The 16,001-nt window shown below is 37.4% G+C and overlaps 1 protein-coding gene across 8 annotated transcripts in view; it reads right to left on the reverse strand.

The window, feature by feature from the left end:
• Positions 1-16,001, reverse strand: part of SYNRG (synergin gamma) — a 91,901-nt gene that overhangs the window by 66,662 nt on the left and 9,238 nt on the right. For 7 of the 8 annotated variants that reach the window (XM_060133381.1, XM_060133380.1, XM_060133378.1 and 4 more), the window contains exon 3: positions 14,181-14,302. In XM_060133381.1, the coding sequence (XP_059989364.1) occupies positions 14,181-14,302 (122 nt within the window). The remainder of the gene's footprint in view (positions 1-14,180; positions 14,303-16,001) is intronic. The other variant, XM_060133375.1, reaches the window with a different exon arrangement.

Raw genomic sequence — 16,001 nt, forward strand, 5'->3', positions numbered from 1 at the left:
GACCTTAGTAATAACACTTATGAAGCCTGTACTATGTTCCAGGGACTTTTCTAAGTGCTTTACATGTATTAATTAATTTAATCCTTACAACAAATCTATGCAGTAGGTGCTACTATTATTCTCATTTTACAGATGAGGAAATTGAAGCAGAAAAGAGTTAAGTACCTCACTCATTACTGGCAAGTGTCAGAGCCAGGATTAGACCCAGGCAGCTTCTGGTCCCCAAATCCATGTTCTCCATCATTATGCTATGCTCCCTCTCCAGCTAGCAACAACCACCATAAAATTCAAATTTAAAAAAAAATTTTTTTTCTGTTTCTATTCATGTGCTCAGACACATACCTGCTCAATAAATACTAGCAGCCTGGAAGGCTTATGAATGGTTTCTAGTACTTTATAACTGGAATTCCAAGTAATATTGCTTAATTACTAACACTCCCTATTCTAAATCTTGAATAGTAATGGCTATGCATACTTATTTTTAATCACACTGTGGTTCTCTTGCTGCTAAAAATTAGTGCCAGAGTCCTAGTATTACATTTCTTTTTTTCCCCCCAATCTATAATTTAATCAGTTCCTTATTTTTTCCAGTTTTATTGAGATGTAACTGACATATAATATTGTATGAGTTTAAGGTGTGCAACATGTTGATTTGATACACTTATATACTGCAAAATGATTAACACCATAGCATTAGCTAACACCTCTGCCATGTCACATAATTGCCATTTCTTCTTTGTGGTAAGGGATTAAAATTTCTTTTTAAAATTTTGACTCAGTTTACTCAAGGCACACAAAACACAAAAGAAACCACCCAAATCATATAGGCTAAACGACAAAATGAAACATTCCACAAAAATAATAAAGAATGAAAGGAGGTGTTATTATGCATATTACCTTTCTATTTACACAATTCTGTTCTTCAAGAAGATTCAAACCTGCTAAATGGCATTTTGTGTTTCTCCTTCTCCTGAAAAGTAACTATATATTTCATAGAGTCTAATTTTATACATTCTTTTGAGATCTAGATAAACCAAAAGGTTAAGAGACACTAATCCTTAGCTATACAGTGAGTGAATAACACAGCAAAAGAAATAACTCAGAAATCTGAGATACATCCAATAAACTACTAAGAAGACTAAAAGATAAAGTTCACCCCAAGTTGAAGGATACTGAAGGCTACTGAAGATTTAAGTAAGTGGAGAGGTACGACAGTAAGACTAAAAGAGTAAAAATGTCGATTTCTTTTTTTTAAAATTTTTATTTATTTATTTAATATTTTAAAATTAATTTATTTAATATATATTTTTAATTTTTATTTATTTATTTAATATTTTTTAAATTTTTGGCTGCCTTGGGTCTTTGTTGCTGCGCGCGGGCTTTTTTCTAGTTGCAGTGAGCGGGGGCTACTCTTTGTTGCGGTTCCCGGGCTTCTCATTGAGTGGCTTCTCTTGTTGCCGAGCATGGGCTCTAGGCGCGTGGGCTTCAGTAGTTGTGGCACTCGGGCTCAGTAGTTGTGGCTTGCGGGCTCTAGAGTGCAGGCTCAGTAGTTGTGGCACATGGGCTTAGCTGCTCCGCAACATGTGGGATCTTCCCGGACCAGGACTCGAACCCGTGTCCCCTGCACTGGCAGGCGGATTCTTAACCACTGTGCCACCAGGGAAGTCCCCAAAATGTCAATTTCAATCACAATCACGACAGGTTTTATATGGAATTTGACAAGCTTATCTCAAAATTTATACTGAAGGGGATTGTGACCATGAATAGCTATAATTCTTTAAAAGAAAAAGGAGGATCCACACTACAAGATATCAAGGCTTATCTTGGGCTAGAACAATTAAGACAGTAAGATGTTTATTGATGTAGAGATAGACAGGTATAGCAATGGGACAAATAGAAGAGCTCAAAAACTAATCCAAAGCATATAAAGAAATTTGATATTACAGGAGTAATCTTAGAAATCAACAGGTAAAGAATGGGCTGCTGGCCTTTCCTGGTGGCACAGTGGTTAAGAAACCGCCTGCCAATGCAGGGAACACGGGTTCGAGCCCTGGTCCCGGAAGATCCCACATGCCGCGGAGGAACTAAGCCCCTGCGCCACAACTACTGAGCCTGCGCTCTAGAGCCCGCGAGCCACAACTACTGAAGCCCGTGCCTAGAGCCCATGCTCCACACAAAAGAAGCCACCACAGTGAACAAATAAATTTTAAAAAAAAACAACAATGGGCTGCTGAGAGGAATTCCCTGACAGTCCAGTGGTTAGGACTCCACGCTTCCACTGCAGGGGGCATGGGTTCGATCCCTTGTCGGGGAACTAAGATCCCACATGCCGCACAAAAAAGAATGGGCTATTGATAAATGGTTTGGGGGACAACTGTCTACTCAAATGGAAAATAATAAAATTAGACCCTTCAGCCTCACACTGATACCAAAGAACAATTCCAGGTAGGTTAAGGACCTATATATGAAAAGAAACTTTAAATTTTTTAATAAGAAAATACAGGAGAATATCATCATTACCTCAGGGTAGGATTATGTCTTAGATGAGACACGAAAAGCTCAAACCATAAAAGAAATGATTTATCCATCTGACTTAACTTCTGTAAAACATGACACCATAAACAAAATTAAAAGGCAAGCCAAAGTCTAGAAGGAGATATTGACAGCACAAATAACCACAAAGGTTAGAATCCAGAATATATAATGAACCCTTAGAAATCAATAAAACCAAAACAGAGAGCAAAAAATTGGAAGCAACTTAAATGTCCATCAATAGAAGAATATATATTCATGCAATGGAATACTACTAGCAGCTATATGAACAAACTTGGCATCATTCCACAACTGGGATAAATCTTGGAGAAAAACGATGTTAAATGAAAAAATCAAATGCAAAAGGGAACACACGTAAAATTTTAAAACCTAGAAAATATTATATAACATTCATGAATATTCAAACATATATTTTAAAAAGTACAAAATACATATGGAAACAATAAAAAGTGAATTCATGATAGTGATAACTATCTCTGGAGAAGTAGAGGAAGAAAATTATACCTATATTGTTAAAGTCTTTTAAAAAATGTGAAGCAAATATGGCAGGTTAAAATTTGACACAAGGATGACATGACTGTTTAAGTAGAAAATCCAAAGGAATCTACACAAAAATTCCTAGAACTAATAAGTGAGTTCAGCAAGGTTTCAGGTTACAAGACAAATACACAGAAATCAATTTGTATTTCTATATACTAGCAATGAACACATTAACACAGAAATCAACAATATAATGCCATTTACAATTACTCAAAAGAATGAAATACTTAGATGTAAATCTAACAAAACACTCACAAGACTTGTATGCTGAAAACTATACAATGCTGATGAAGAAACTAAAGAAGACCTAAAAAAATGAAGAGGCATATCATGTTCATATATTGAAAGAATCTTCATATTAAAGATGTGAATTTCCCCCAAGTTGATATAAAGGTTTAATATAATTCCTACCAAAACTCCAGCAAGAGCTTTTGTAGATCTAGACAACATTATTCTAAAATTTTATGGAAAGGCAAAGGAACTTAGAATAGTTAAAACAATTTTGAAAATAATAACAAGTGAGAGGAATCAGGCTTCTATATAGCTAATGAGATTGAACCAGTAATGAAAATCTCCCAACAAAGAAAAGCCCTGCCCTGATGGTTTTGCTGGTGAATTATACCAAACATTTAAAGAAGAAATAATAGCAATTCTTCTCAAACTTTTCCAAAACATTGAAGAGGAGAGAGGTTATGCTAAGGCCAGCATAACCCTGGTACCAAAGCCAGACAAAGACACTACAAGAAAAGAAACTACAGATCAATATCCCTCATGAACACTAACGCAAAAATCCTCAACAAAACACCAGCAATCAGAATTCGGCAGCATAGTAAAAGGACTATAAACCATGACCAATTGGGATTTATTCCTGTAGTGCAAGGCTGGTTCAATATATGAAAAATGATCCATGTAAATACCACATATTCATTTCAATGGATGCAGAAAAAGCATTTGACAAAATACAACCGCATTTCATGACAAAAAACACTCAACAAACTAGGAACAGAAAATAATTACCTCAACACAATACAGGTTATATATGAAAAGCCCACTGTGAACATCATACTCAAAGGTGAAAGACAGAAAGCTTTTTCTCTAAGATCAGAAATAGGGCAGGGGGGACTTCCCTGGCGGTCCAGTGGTTAAGACTACATGCTTCCACTGCAGGGGGCACGGGTTCAATCACTGGTTGGGGAACTAAGATCCTGCGTGCTGCACGGCGTGGCCAAAAAGAAAAAAACGAAATAGGGCAGGGATGCCCACTTTACCACTTCTATTCAAAATAGTAGTGGAAGTTCTAACCAGAGCAATTAGGGAAAAAAAGGAATAAAAGGCATCCAAGTTATAAAGGAAGAAGTAAAATGATCTCTGTTTGCAGATATGATCTTATTTGTAGAAAATCATAAAGAATCCACAAAAAAGCTGTTAGAACCAATAAACTAATTCAGCAAGGGGGAGGATACAAAGTCAACACACAAAAATCATGAGCCAACCTCACTATAGGGGTGTGGGAGCCAAAAGAGGTGAAGGAATGTCAGCAGAAACAATTAATCTTCCCACCAAAAAAATAAAGGCATAAAATGCTCAAAATTAAATGAAAAACGGACTGTTCTAGAACTTAAGAGAAATATATTGTTCAAATATTAAATGGAAACAAAATAAAGCTTTCAGATTGTATTTCTCCCTAAGCACTAAGAAAGTGAGGTATGTACCACTAGAAAAAACTTGACATTAAAATAATGTTTTTAAATCATGTGCATTTCTATACACAAAAAATGAACATCCAAAAAGGAAATTACAAAAACAATTCCATTTACAATAGCATCAAAAAAAACACAAAACAAACAAACAAAAACTTAGGAACTAATTTAACCAAGGAGGTGAAAGATTCATCCAATGAAAACTACCAAAAACTGCTGAAAGAAATGAAAGAAGTCATAAATAAATAGAATCACAACGCATGCTTCATGGATTGGAAGACCTAATATTGTTAAAATGTCAATATTACCCAAAGCAAACTACAAAAGCAATCCCTATAAAAATACTGGTGACATTTTTGCAGAAATAGAAAAACCCATCCTAAAATCCATACTCCATGGGACTTCCCTGGTGGCGCAGTGGTTAAGAATCCACCTGCCAATGGAGGGGACACTGGTTCAAGCCCTGGTTCGGGAATATCCCACATGCCGCAGAGCAACAAAGCCCATGCACCACAACTACTGAGCCTGTGCGTCACAACTACTGAGCCCGTGTGCCTAGAGCCCGTGCTCCACAACAAGAGAAGCCACCGCAATAAGAAGCCCACGTACCACGACAAAGAGTAGCCCCTGCACTCCGCAACTAGAGAAAGCCCACGTGCAGCAATGAAGACCCAATACAGCCAAAAATAAACAAAATATGAAAAAAAATAAATTAAAAACAGAAAGGAAAACAGTATACCAAGTCCTCAAAAAAATTTTTAAAATAAAATAAAATTCATACTCAAGGGACCCTGAATAGCCAAAACAATCTTGAAAAACAAGAAAAATGGAGGACTCAGGCTTCCTGATTTCCTGCTACAAAACTACAGTAATCAAAACAGTAATGGTAGTTGCATAAAGGCATATAGACCAATGGAAAAGAATAGAAAGCCCTGAAATAAACCCTTGCATATATGGGTCAAAATGATTTCTGACAAAGGTACCAAGACCATTCTATGGGTAAACGACAGTCTTTTCAACAAATGGCGGTTTTCAACAAAATTGGACCCTTACCCTACACCATATACAAAAATTAACTCCAAATGGATCAGACCTAAAACAATAAAACTCTCAGTAGAAAACATAGAACAGAAACTTCGTAATACTGGATTTGGCAATGCTTTCTTGAATATGACACCAAAGGCACAGGCAACAAAAGAAAAAGTAGACAAGGTGGACCTTCATGAAAATTTAAAAAATCTGTATATTAATAGGCACAATCCACAGAGTAAAAAGGTAGCCCACAGAATGGGAGATAATATTTACACATTACATATATGATAAGGGGTTAATATCCAAAATGTACAGGAAAATCCTAAAACTCAACAACAAATATCTCAGTTCAAAAATGGGCAAAGGGGCTTCCCTGGTGGTGCAGTGGTTAAGAATCCACCTGCCAATGCAGGGGACATGGTTTCAAGCCCTAATCCAGGAAGATCCCACATGCCGCAGAGCAACTAAGCCTGTGTGCCACAACTACTGAGCCTGCACTCTAGAGCCCGTGAGCCACAATTACTGAGCTCACATGCCACAACTACTGAGCCTGCACTCTAGAGCCCGTGAGCCACAATTACTGAGCTCACATGCCACAACTACTGAGCCTGCACTCTAGAGCCCGTGAGCCACAATTACTGAGCTCACATGCCACAACTACTGAGCCTGCACTCTAGAGCCCGCAAGCCACAACTACTGAAGCTCGCGTGCCTAGAGCATGTGCTCCACAACAAGAGAAGCCGCCGTGATGAGAAGCCTGTGCACCTCAATGAAGAGTAGCCCCCGCGCGCCACAACTAGAGAAAGCTTGCGTGCAGCAATGAAGACCCAACGCAGCCAAAAATAAATAAATAAAATAAATTTAAAAAAAAAAAAAGGACAAAGGAACTGAACAGACATTTCTCCAAAGATATACAAATGGCCAATAAGCACATGAAAAGATTACTCAACATCACTAATCATTAGGGAAATGCAAATCAAAACTATAATGAGATACCACCTCACAACCATTAGGATGGCTCCTATCAAAAAACAGAAAATAAGTGTTGGCGAGGATGTGGAAAAATTGGAACTCTTTTATATTGTTAGTGGGAATAAAATGGTACAGTTGCTGTGGAAAACAGTATGGAGGTTCCTCAAAAAATTAAAATAGAATTACCATGTGACCCAGCAATTCCATTTCTGAGTATATACCCAAAAGAATTGAGAGCAGAGTCTAAAAGAGCTATTTGTACACCCGTGTTCATAGCAGTATTACTCACAATAGCTAAAACACGGACTCAACCCAAGTGTCCAAAGACCAATGAATGGATAAGCAAAGTGTCATATATACATACAATGGAATGTTAGTCTTAAAAAGGAAGGAAATTCTGCAATATGCTACAACATGGATAAACCTTGAGCACATTATGCTAAGTGAAAATAAACCAGTCACAAAAAGACAAATACTGTATGATTCTACTTATATGACGTACTTAGAGTAATCAAAATTATAAAGACATAGGGACTTCCCTGGCAGTTCAGTGGTTAAGACAAAGTGCTTCCAGTGCAGGGGGCGCAGGTTTGATCCCTGGTCAGGGAACTAGGATCCCACATGCCGTGCAGTGTGGCAAAAAAAAACCCCCAAAACCCAAAAAACATAAAGACCTAAAGTATATAATGGTGGATGCATGGGGCTGAAAGGAGGGAAAAATGGGGAGTTACTGTACAATAGGTACAGAGTTTCAGATTTACAAGATGAAAAGAGTTATGAGGACGGATGGTGGTAATGGCTGCACAACAATGTGACTGAATTTAATACCACTGAACTGTATATTTAAAAATGGTTAAGGTGGTAAACTTTATGTTATGTGTATTTTACTGCAATAAAGTTGGAGAAAACATGGGAGGAATCAATCTTACATAGCTACTGTAATCAAGACTAGTAGACACATAAGTCAATGGAACAGAACAGAGAACCTAGAAAAACACTCACATAAACATGCCCAACTGATTTTGACAAAAATACAAAAGCACTCTGATGGAGGAAGGACAGCCTTTTCAACAAATGGTACTGGAGCAACTGGACATCCATCGGCCAAAAAATAAACCCCAACCAAAGTTTCATACCTTGTACAAAAACTAACTCAGAATGGATCGTGGACTTAAATGTAAAATGTAAAACTTTTAGAAAAAATAAAAAAATATGAGAAAGATCTTCAGGATCTAGGGCAAGGTGAAGAATTCTCAGACTTATAGCAATGCATGTTTCATCAAGTGAAAAACTGATAAATTGGATTTCATCAAAATTAAAATTTTTTTCTCTGAGAAGGACCTTGTTAAGAGGATGAAAAGACAAGTGCTATGGTCTGAATGTTTATGTCTCCCCCTAACTCATATGCTGAAATTCTAACCCCCAAAGGTGATGGTATTAGTAGGTAGGGCCTTTGGGAAGTGATTAGGTCGTGAGAGACAAAGCCTCATGAATGAGATTAGTGCTCTTAAAAACAGATCCCACAGAGCTCCCTAGTCCCTTCCCCCCTGGGAGGATACAACTAAAAGCCTGTGACCTGGAAGAGGGTCCTCACCCGACTATGCTGGCACTCTGATCTTGGGACTTCCAGCCTCTAGAACTGTGAAAAATAAACTTATGTTGTTTATAAGCTACCCAATCTCCGGTATTTTGTTACAGCAGCCTGAACAGACTAAGACAACAGCTACAGACTGGGAGAAAATATGTACAACTCAACAGTAAAATAAAAAAATCCAACAAGAAAATGGACAGAAGACAGGAAGGGACATTTCGCTGAAGAGAATGTAACCATGGCAAATAAGCACAAGAAAAGATGTCCAGCATCATTAGTGTTAAAGAGAAACCAATATGGAGGCTGCACTTTGAATATACCCCTAGACCAAAGGCTCACAGTAACCAAAATGTAACACTGTCCTGAGTTCCCCCAAATGCTGACTCTGACTTTAAACAAAACCTAAGCTTTCTTCATGTCAATGTGACCTTACAGTTTCCTAGCTCATCAGCTACAAACAAGTAAGCTTAGCAATGAAAAGGAAAGTAAGTTTCTAGAAAATAATCACAGTAGAACACAATGTACTCCTTCATGTTTCTAATGAACTGTAACTGCTGAAAGCACTTGCGGGTTTGAGGTCTCCCTGTTGGGGAATACTTTGTTTCTTGCCCAATAAAATACCCATATCAAGTAAAGCTCCTTGAATTTTCTTTTGACATTAGTCATTGGGGAAATGCAAATTAAAATCATGAAATATCACAACACACCTATCAGAATGGCTAAAATAAAAAATAACAACACCAAATGCTAGCAAGGATGCAGAGAAACTGGATCACTCATATATTGCTGGTGAGAATGTAAAAGGGTACAACCACTCTAGAAAACAGTTTCTGTAAAAACTAAACATCCAAATACCATGCCACCCCGCACTCCTGGGCGTTAATCCCAGAGAAATGAAGCCTTATGTTCACACAAAACCCTCTATTTGTCATAGCTAAAAAGTAAAAAGCAGCCCAGACGTCCTTCAATGGGTAAATGGTTAAACAGACAGTAGTATACACAATAATGGAATATTACTCAGCAATAAAAATGAAGTACATGCAACAACTTGGATGAATTTCAAGGGAATTATGCAGAGTCAAAAAAAAAAAGCCAATCTCAAAAGGCTAGTGATTCAATTTAGGTAACATTGTTGAAATCACATAATTATAGAAATGGGAAACATATTAGTGATTGACAAGGGCTGGGGGGGTATGAAGCGGGAGGGAGATGAATTTTGCTGTAAAATGTCAACATGAGGAGATCCCTGGGGTGATGGGAATGTTCTGTATCTTGACTGTATCAATGCCAACATCCCGGCTGTGATATTATACTGTAGTTCTGCAACTTGTTACCACTGGGGGAAACAGGGAAAGGATCTCTTTGTATTATTTCTTATGTACATGTGTACAGACATTTACCTCAAAATTAAAAGTTTAACAAAAAATGTTTTGATAAAGCTGTGCAACTGGCTCACACATGTTCATCATATAGTCTATTCTTCCCTATATACTTGAAATATTTTGAATAATAACTTTAAAATTTATTTTAAATCTTGTGAAGTGTGCTCTGAGTTTGGGGGAGTGGAGGGCTATGTGGCAACCAAGACTAATTTTCATCTTTGACTTTTATCTGAAAGTGCACCCTTCAAACATAATGGGTATTCCTCATACATGTCTGTGGTTGGTTAAGGTTATTAAGTTTGAGGGAGAAAAATAAGATCTGAATGAGTTTCTCCTTTAAGAACAGTGAGCAGCTTCCAAGCAGTATAATGCCTGTCAGCAAGAATAAAGGTTAAAGAAAAAGATTTTGGCTTCTTTACTTTAGAACCATTAATCCTAAACTCCTGATACTCAGGGAAATTATTTGGGTGACATCAAATATGGTAGTTCACTTTCTTATTGTTTTTCTGCATGTTAGAGATCCTTATTGTTTTTGGTTGTTTCAAACTCTTAAAAAAATTTTTTTAGATAATTAGGCAAGTTATAAAACAATGTTTAATGTGAAAATTAATGATTTTAAAATTGTGGGCATTCCCTGGCGGTCCAGTGGTTAGGACTCCGTGCTTTCATTGCTGAGGGCACGGGTTCAATCTCTGGTCAGGGAACTAAGATCCCACAAGCCCCCGCCCCCCTAAAAACTGTATCAGTTGTTAAGATTCAGTGGTAAGTTTACTAAATCTTAATTAGAAACACATGGTATTCTTTGGTAGATTGTTTCCAATCACTTGCTGCCCTTACTATAAGATGACACATCCTTATGTGGTGTGCATTCCTCCTGGTATACTCTCCTAATGATGTTTTTGAGTCATACTACTTTGTGAGAAGTGATTGATAAATCCTGCCTCTGAGAGAAAGCTTTAAAAGACATCACAGGGTTTGGCCATCTCTGGGATGTCCTTGGTAAGGGTCTCACAATAAAGAGAACATGCAGCTGAATCAGCTAACTCAAAAAGGACACGTATCATAAATGAGAAATCTGTTTCTGTAAGTCACTGAGACTTGGGGATTTTTGTTTCTGTAGCATAACCTAGTGAAAGCTGAGTAACTTGGACTTAAAACCTACAAAAGCTCAATTTATTCGTATTTTCTTCTTACTGGAGGTGAATAAAGAATGATTTGGAAGTTTTCCTAAATCTTTACATACAACATAGAAGCTTTATTTGTTTAAATGACTTTGACATGACAATGGTTTAAACTTAAATTCTGATTGCTAACTCCCATTATTTATAATTTATATACATGTGCTATTATACTAATACATACATAAAACATGCAGGAATAGAAAGTTTTAAATAGGTAAAAATGAAATATATGGCATTTAAAATATTAATAGTACAAAATCCTTTTGTTCTGGTTTATTTGTGACTGATTTTTTTCTTTTTCTTTCTTTCTTTTTTTTTCAATAATATAATACTTTGGATTCAGCCAAAGATCTGACTCCTGGATTCAGTTTAGTTGGTTTAAATGGGTATCACGGCTGAAGAAGATAATTTACCAATGTGGATAAAGCCCATTCCTTAGGCTGTACTTATTAATTAAATCATGATACTATCAATTTCACTCACCAATTCTAAAACCAAAACAAAACAAAACAACCTTATTTGCTTTAATTTACACTATCTATGATTACAACCAGCTACGCAGGGACACAAGCTCAGCATGCTAGCAGGAAAATTCTCTTCAGTTCCCCTGCAACTCTCATTCAGATTCCCATTTATGTCTCGTTTTAAGTGTTATTAATTTTTACCTAAATTCTCCCTTTTTTAAATATAAAATTTACAGAAAATTTGGAAGAACAGTATAATATATATATTTTTGTTTTATTTTTAAATTTTTTGGCTGTGCCTAGGGACTTGCAGGATCTTAGTTCCCTGACCAGGGATTGAACCTGCACCCTCGGCAGTGAAAACACGGACTCTTAACCACTGGACCATCAGGGAATCCCTGGAAGAACAGTATAATATTAACATTTTGCCCTATTTGTTCTGGGTTGTTTTTTTTAATATTTGTTTGTTTTAATATTTATTTATTTGGCTGCGTCAGGTCTTAGTTGCAGCACGTGGGATCTTTAGTTGCGGGATGTGGGATCTAGTTCCCGGACCAGCGATTGAACTCAGGCCCCCTGCATAGGGAGCATGGAGTCTTATCCACTGGACCACCAGGGAAGTCCCTGCTCTCTGTTTCTACACATACATACACTCTTTTTTTCTTTTGCTGAACCATTTGTGGGTAAACTGTAGACATAATTTACTTTTTTTTTTTAAACAAAGAGAAAGTAAACATGAGGTTTATAAACTCCAATAAGTAACAGCACCTAGCTAGAATTTGGTCATATTGTTTTGATTCATCATATTTATTTTTTGGTTACCCTCTGTTTATAACAAATGAGGTTTTCTATTTACTTAACAAGAAAAGATTCCTTTAAGAATTTGCTGCAAACCTAACCAATTAAAACTATTAATTAAATAATACATGGCAAAAATCATGAAGGTGATACTCAAATGACTAAAGGCTGGGAAACACTGGTAATTAAGAACTCAGGCTCCAAAATGTAAGATAGCTTTGCTTTCAGTCTCTGTTCTGAAACAAGCTGTATGACACTGAACAGGGCACTGAATCTCTCTGACTGCAGTTTCCTTATCTATAAAATGGGAATAAAAATAGTACTTATAGAGTTGTTATGAGGACTGAATGATATAATGCACACAATGGATACAGCACAGGTAAACAACAAATGGTGGTCATTATTATTATTACTGCTTATTACCATTATTCAAGAAAGAATGTTTTAGACAGAAATGGGGGTTGTGAGCCAATGAAAGCATGGAAACATAGTCAGACAAATATTAAAAACAGAACATGAAATAGTGTCATGCCACTGGAAAGATCATTCCTGATATTAATAATATAAGAAATAAAAAATTCTTGCCACTTCCTGCTCACTGTGTGCCAGGTACAATTCCAAGTGCTTTATATGATTCCTTTTTCAATTCTTTCTATAACCGTACAGGCAAGTTATTATTAAATCCGCGTTTTACAGGTAAGTGGCAAAGCTGGGCTTTGAACTTAGGTCTGTCTGACACCCATGTTGTTTTTCTTTAATCCCCCCACCCCGCAACCCCACCACCTTCTGTGGCTGCTCCTCTTCGATCTCCTCCGTTTGCAACTCACTCGCTTAGATTTAAACACTGAAATTCTGAAGGCTCTATCCTGGACTATTTTCTCCATCTATAGGGTTGTTGGATGTTCTAGTTCACCCCTATGGCATCAATTACCTTCTATGTGTGCATGATTCCCAAATCTATAATTTTCAACCGAGAGTGAAAAATCTTGAGTGCCAGGTCAACTGATTGTCTCTGGACAGCCCCACTTGAATATTTCATGGGTCCTTAAAAATCAACAATTATGTTCCAGCGAACAATCTCTTCTGGTGTTTCTTTTATTAATAAATGACCAGTCAGTGGCTCATGCAGAAAACGGGGAATCAATGTGATACCACCTTCTCCTTTATTTTCAACATCCAATCCTTCATCAAGTTCTCTTCATTTTATTTCCTAAGAAGTTCTCAAAAACATCCATCTCTGCACGCACCTGCTACCACCCTAAGTTAAGCCAACATCTCACCTGCTCTCACTACATCAGCCTCTTAATGATTCTCCTTACATCCACTTTCGCTCTCCCCTCTCCTTCTAATCACTCTCCAATCAGCAGTCAGAATGATCTTTTTGAAACAATTCTGACTGCGTCATTCCACGCTTTATACCAGTCAATGGCTCTCTGATGCTCTCAAGAGGGAATTCAATGTATAAATAGTCAAGTACAGACCTATTGAAGACACAGGTTCAAATCATGGCTATGCTCTGTGAGCATCCTCACAACACTTCAGTTTCCTCATCAGAAAAATGGAGATACCACCTCTTTAAAAAATTGTTATGGGGATTAGATGAGACAATTCAATATAAAGCAGTATCTAAGCCTTGCAAACGACAATACTGCTCCTTTCATGAGAACAGTAGAGTTCTTCTAACAATGTGATTTCATGGCATCAGGTCCCTAAACTTTCCAAGATGCCATTCTATAATTCTTCTAAGTCAGCAGTCAAATATAGAGGTCACCAGATTTTTCTTAAATGATTTATCTTTTTTTTCACTCTTACAAACATATATTCATTTTATTTTGAAGGAAGCCACCTAAGATGCAGACTACACTTATTTCTAAATATAACATTAAGCTCCTAGTATGTAGCTCTTAGAACACAGACAGTTAACAACAAACGATAACTTTGCAAACATTGGCTAAAGAGGCAAGTACCTGTATAGCAATAGGTCCCTGGGACATTTGAGAGCTGTAATTCATTCCTATCATGCCTTGCACATTAGGCTGCATGACGGAGACCATAGGAAATCCTTGTTGCTGCATCGGCATCAGACCTGCTGAAAAACATAAAGGTATCACTAAGGTCAATGTGTTTTACAGTTTATTTTCTTAAAACCATAAGCACCTAAAGGACTTGTTACTTGGGAGGTGGCACAGTATAGAGGAAAAGGCACAGGCTCTGGAGTGAGACAGACTTGAGTATGAATTCCAATTCCATCATTTACTTAGCTATGTGATCTTGGGCAAGTTACAAAACTTCATCTGTAAAATGAAGATAATAATACCTATTCCACAGGATTTTTGTGCATACTTAAAAAATACACAATATGGCCTAACTGGCCTTCAAGACGGCCCCCAGCAATCTCTGCCTCTTGGTATTCATATCCTTGTCCTTCCCTCCCATACTGAAGAGGGCGGACCAGAATAACCAATAGGATATTGTGGAAATGACGGTGTGTAACTTCCAAGGCTGGTTCTTCTTCCTTTCCCTTTCTTTTTTCTTTTCTTTCTCACTCCCTTCCTCCCTCTCTTTATCTCATTTATTTATTTGGCTGCGCCGCACCAGGTCTCAGTTGCAGCATGCAGGTGTGGGATCTTCGTTGCAGCGTGCGGGCTCTTAAGTTATGGCATGAGGGCTCTTAAGTTACGGCATGTAGGATCTAGTTCCCCGACCAGGGATTGAACCCAGGCCCCCTGCATTGGGAGCGCAGTCTTAACCACTGGACCACCAGGGAAGTCCCCCAAGGTTCCTAATAACCACTGCAGCTTCCTTCTTGCTCTCCTGGATCAGCCGTTGGGGAAACCCACTGCCACATCATGAGAATACTCAAGCAGTCCTAGGGGGAATGGAGAATCCATGTGGCAAGGAACTGAAATCTCTTGCCAAAAGGCAGCATGAATTTGCCATCTATGTGATTGAGACATCTGGGAAACAGATCTACGAAACCCATCAAAGCTTCCCATGACTACAGTCCTAGTTGACATCTTTAATGCAATCTCCTTGGCCCTAAGCCAAAAACACCTAGTGAGGCCACTCCCAGATACCTAACCCACACAAAGTGTAAACAGTAAAATGTTTATTTTCTTTAAGTTTTGGGGTAATTTTTTATACAGCAGCAGATTACTAGTAGTTAAGAGCTAATACTAATTAATACTAATATTAAGTTACTTTTAATACAAAAGTAGTTAAGAGCATGAACTCTGGAAGCCACCTAAAAATGTCACTTGCTAGGTTTGGGACCTTAAGCAACTTGATTAACTTCTTTCTGTGCCTCGGTTTCACATCTGTGAAACTGTTTAATACCTAATATGCTCAAAGAAATGATATTCCTCTTCTCTTTCCTTACACGAATAATTACTATAACACCACAAACAGCTATCAGCATGCAAAGTATATAATGCAATGGCAGGAAAACCATCATGAAAGTGTGTTTTATAGTATAGAACCTCCCAAACTTTGCCAATGAAGTATTCCCAAGAGTACAGGAGAATAAAGGTTGCGTCCCTTCAGGGAGTTAATCAATATGAAATGCCTACCACACTTTAGGCACAGTGCTAGATACCTGGTATGCAACAGTGAATAAAACAAAATCCCTACATAGCCTGAACACAAATTTCATCCTAATTTTGCACTGTACGACATATTACATCCATGCTGGTTCTAGTATAAGGAACTTTTTAAAATCAAATTTTGATTAAAAAAAATTAAAGGTCTGGTAAAGTATACCATATTTATCTCGTGGATTCTGTGTACTT

The sequence above is a fragment of the Lagenorhynchus albirostris genome, chromosome 20 (genome assembly GCF_949774975.1).
Source record: "Lagenorhynchus albirostris chromosome 20, mLagAlb1.1, whole genome shotgun sequence".
Taxonomy (NCBI): Eukaryota; Metazoa; Chordata; class Mammalia; order Artiodactyla; family Delphinidae; genus Lagenorhynchus; species Lagenorhynchus albirostris.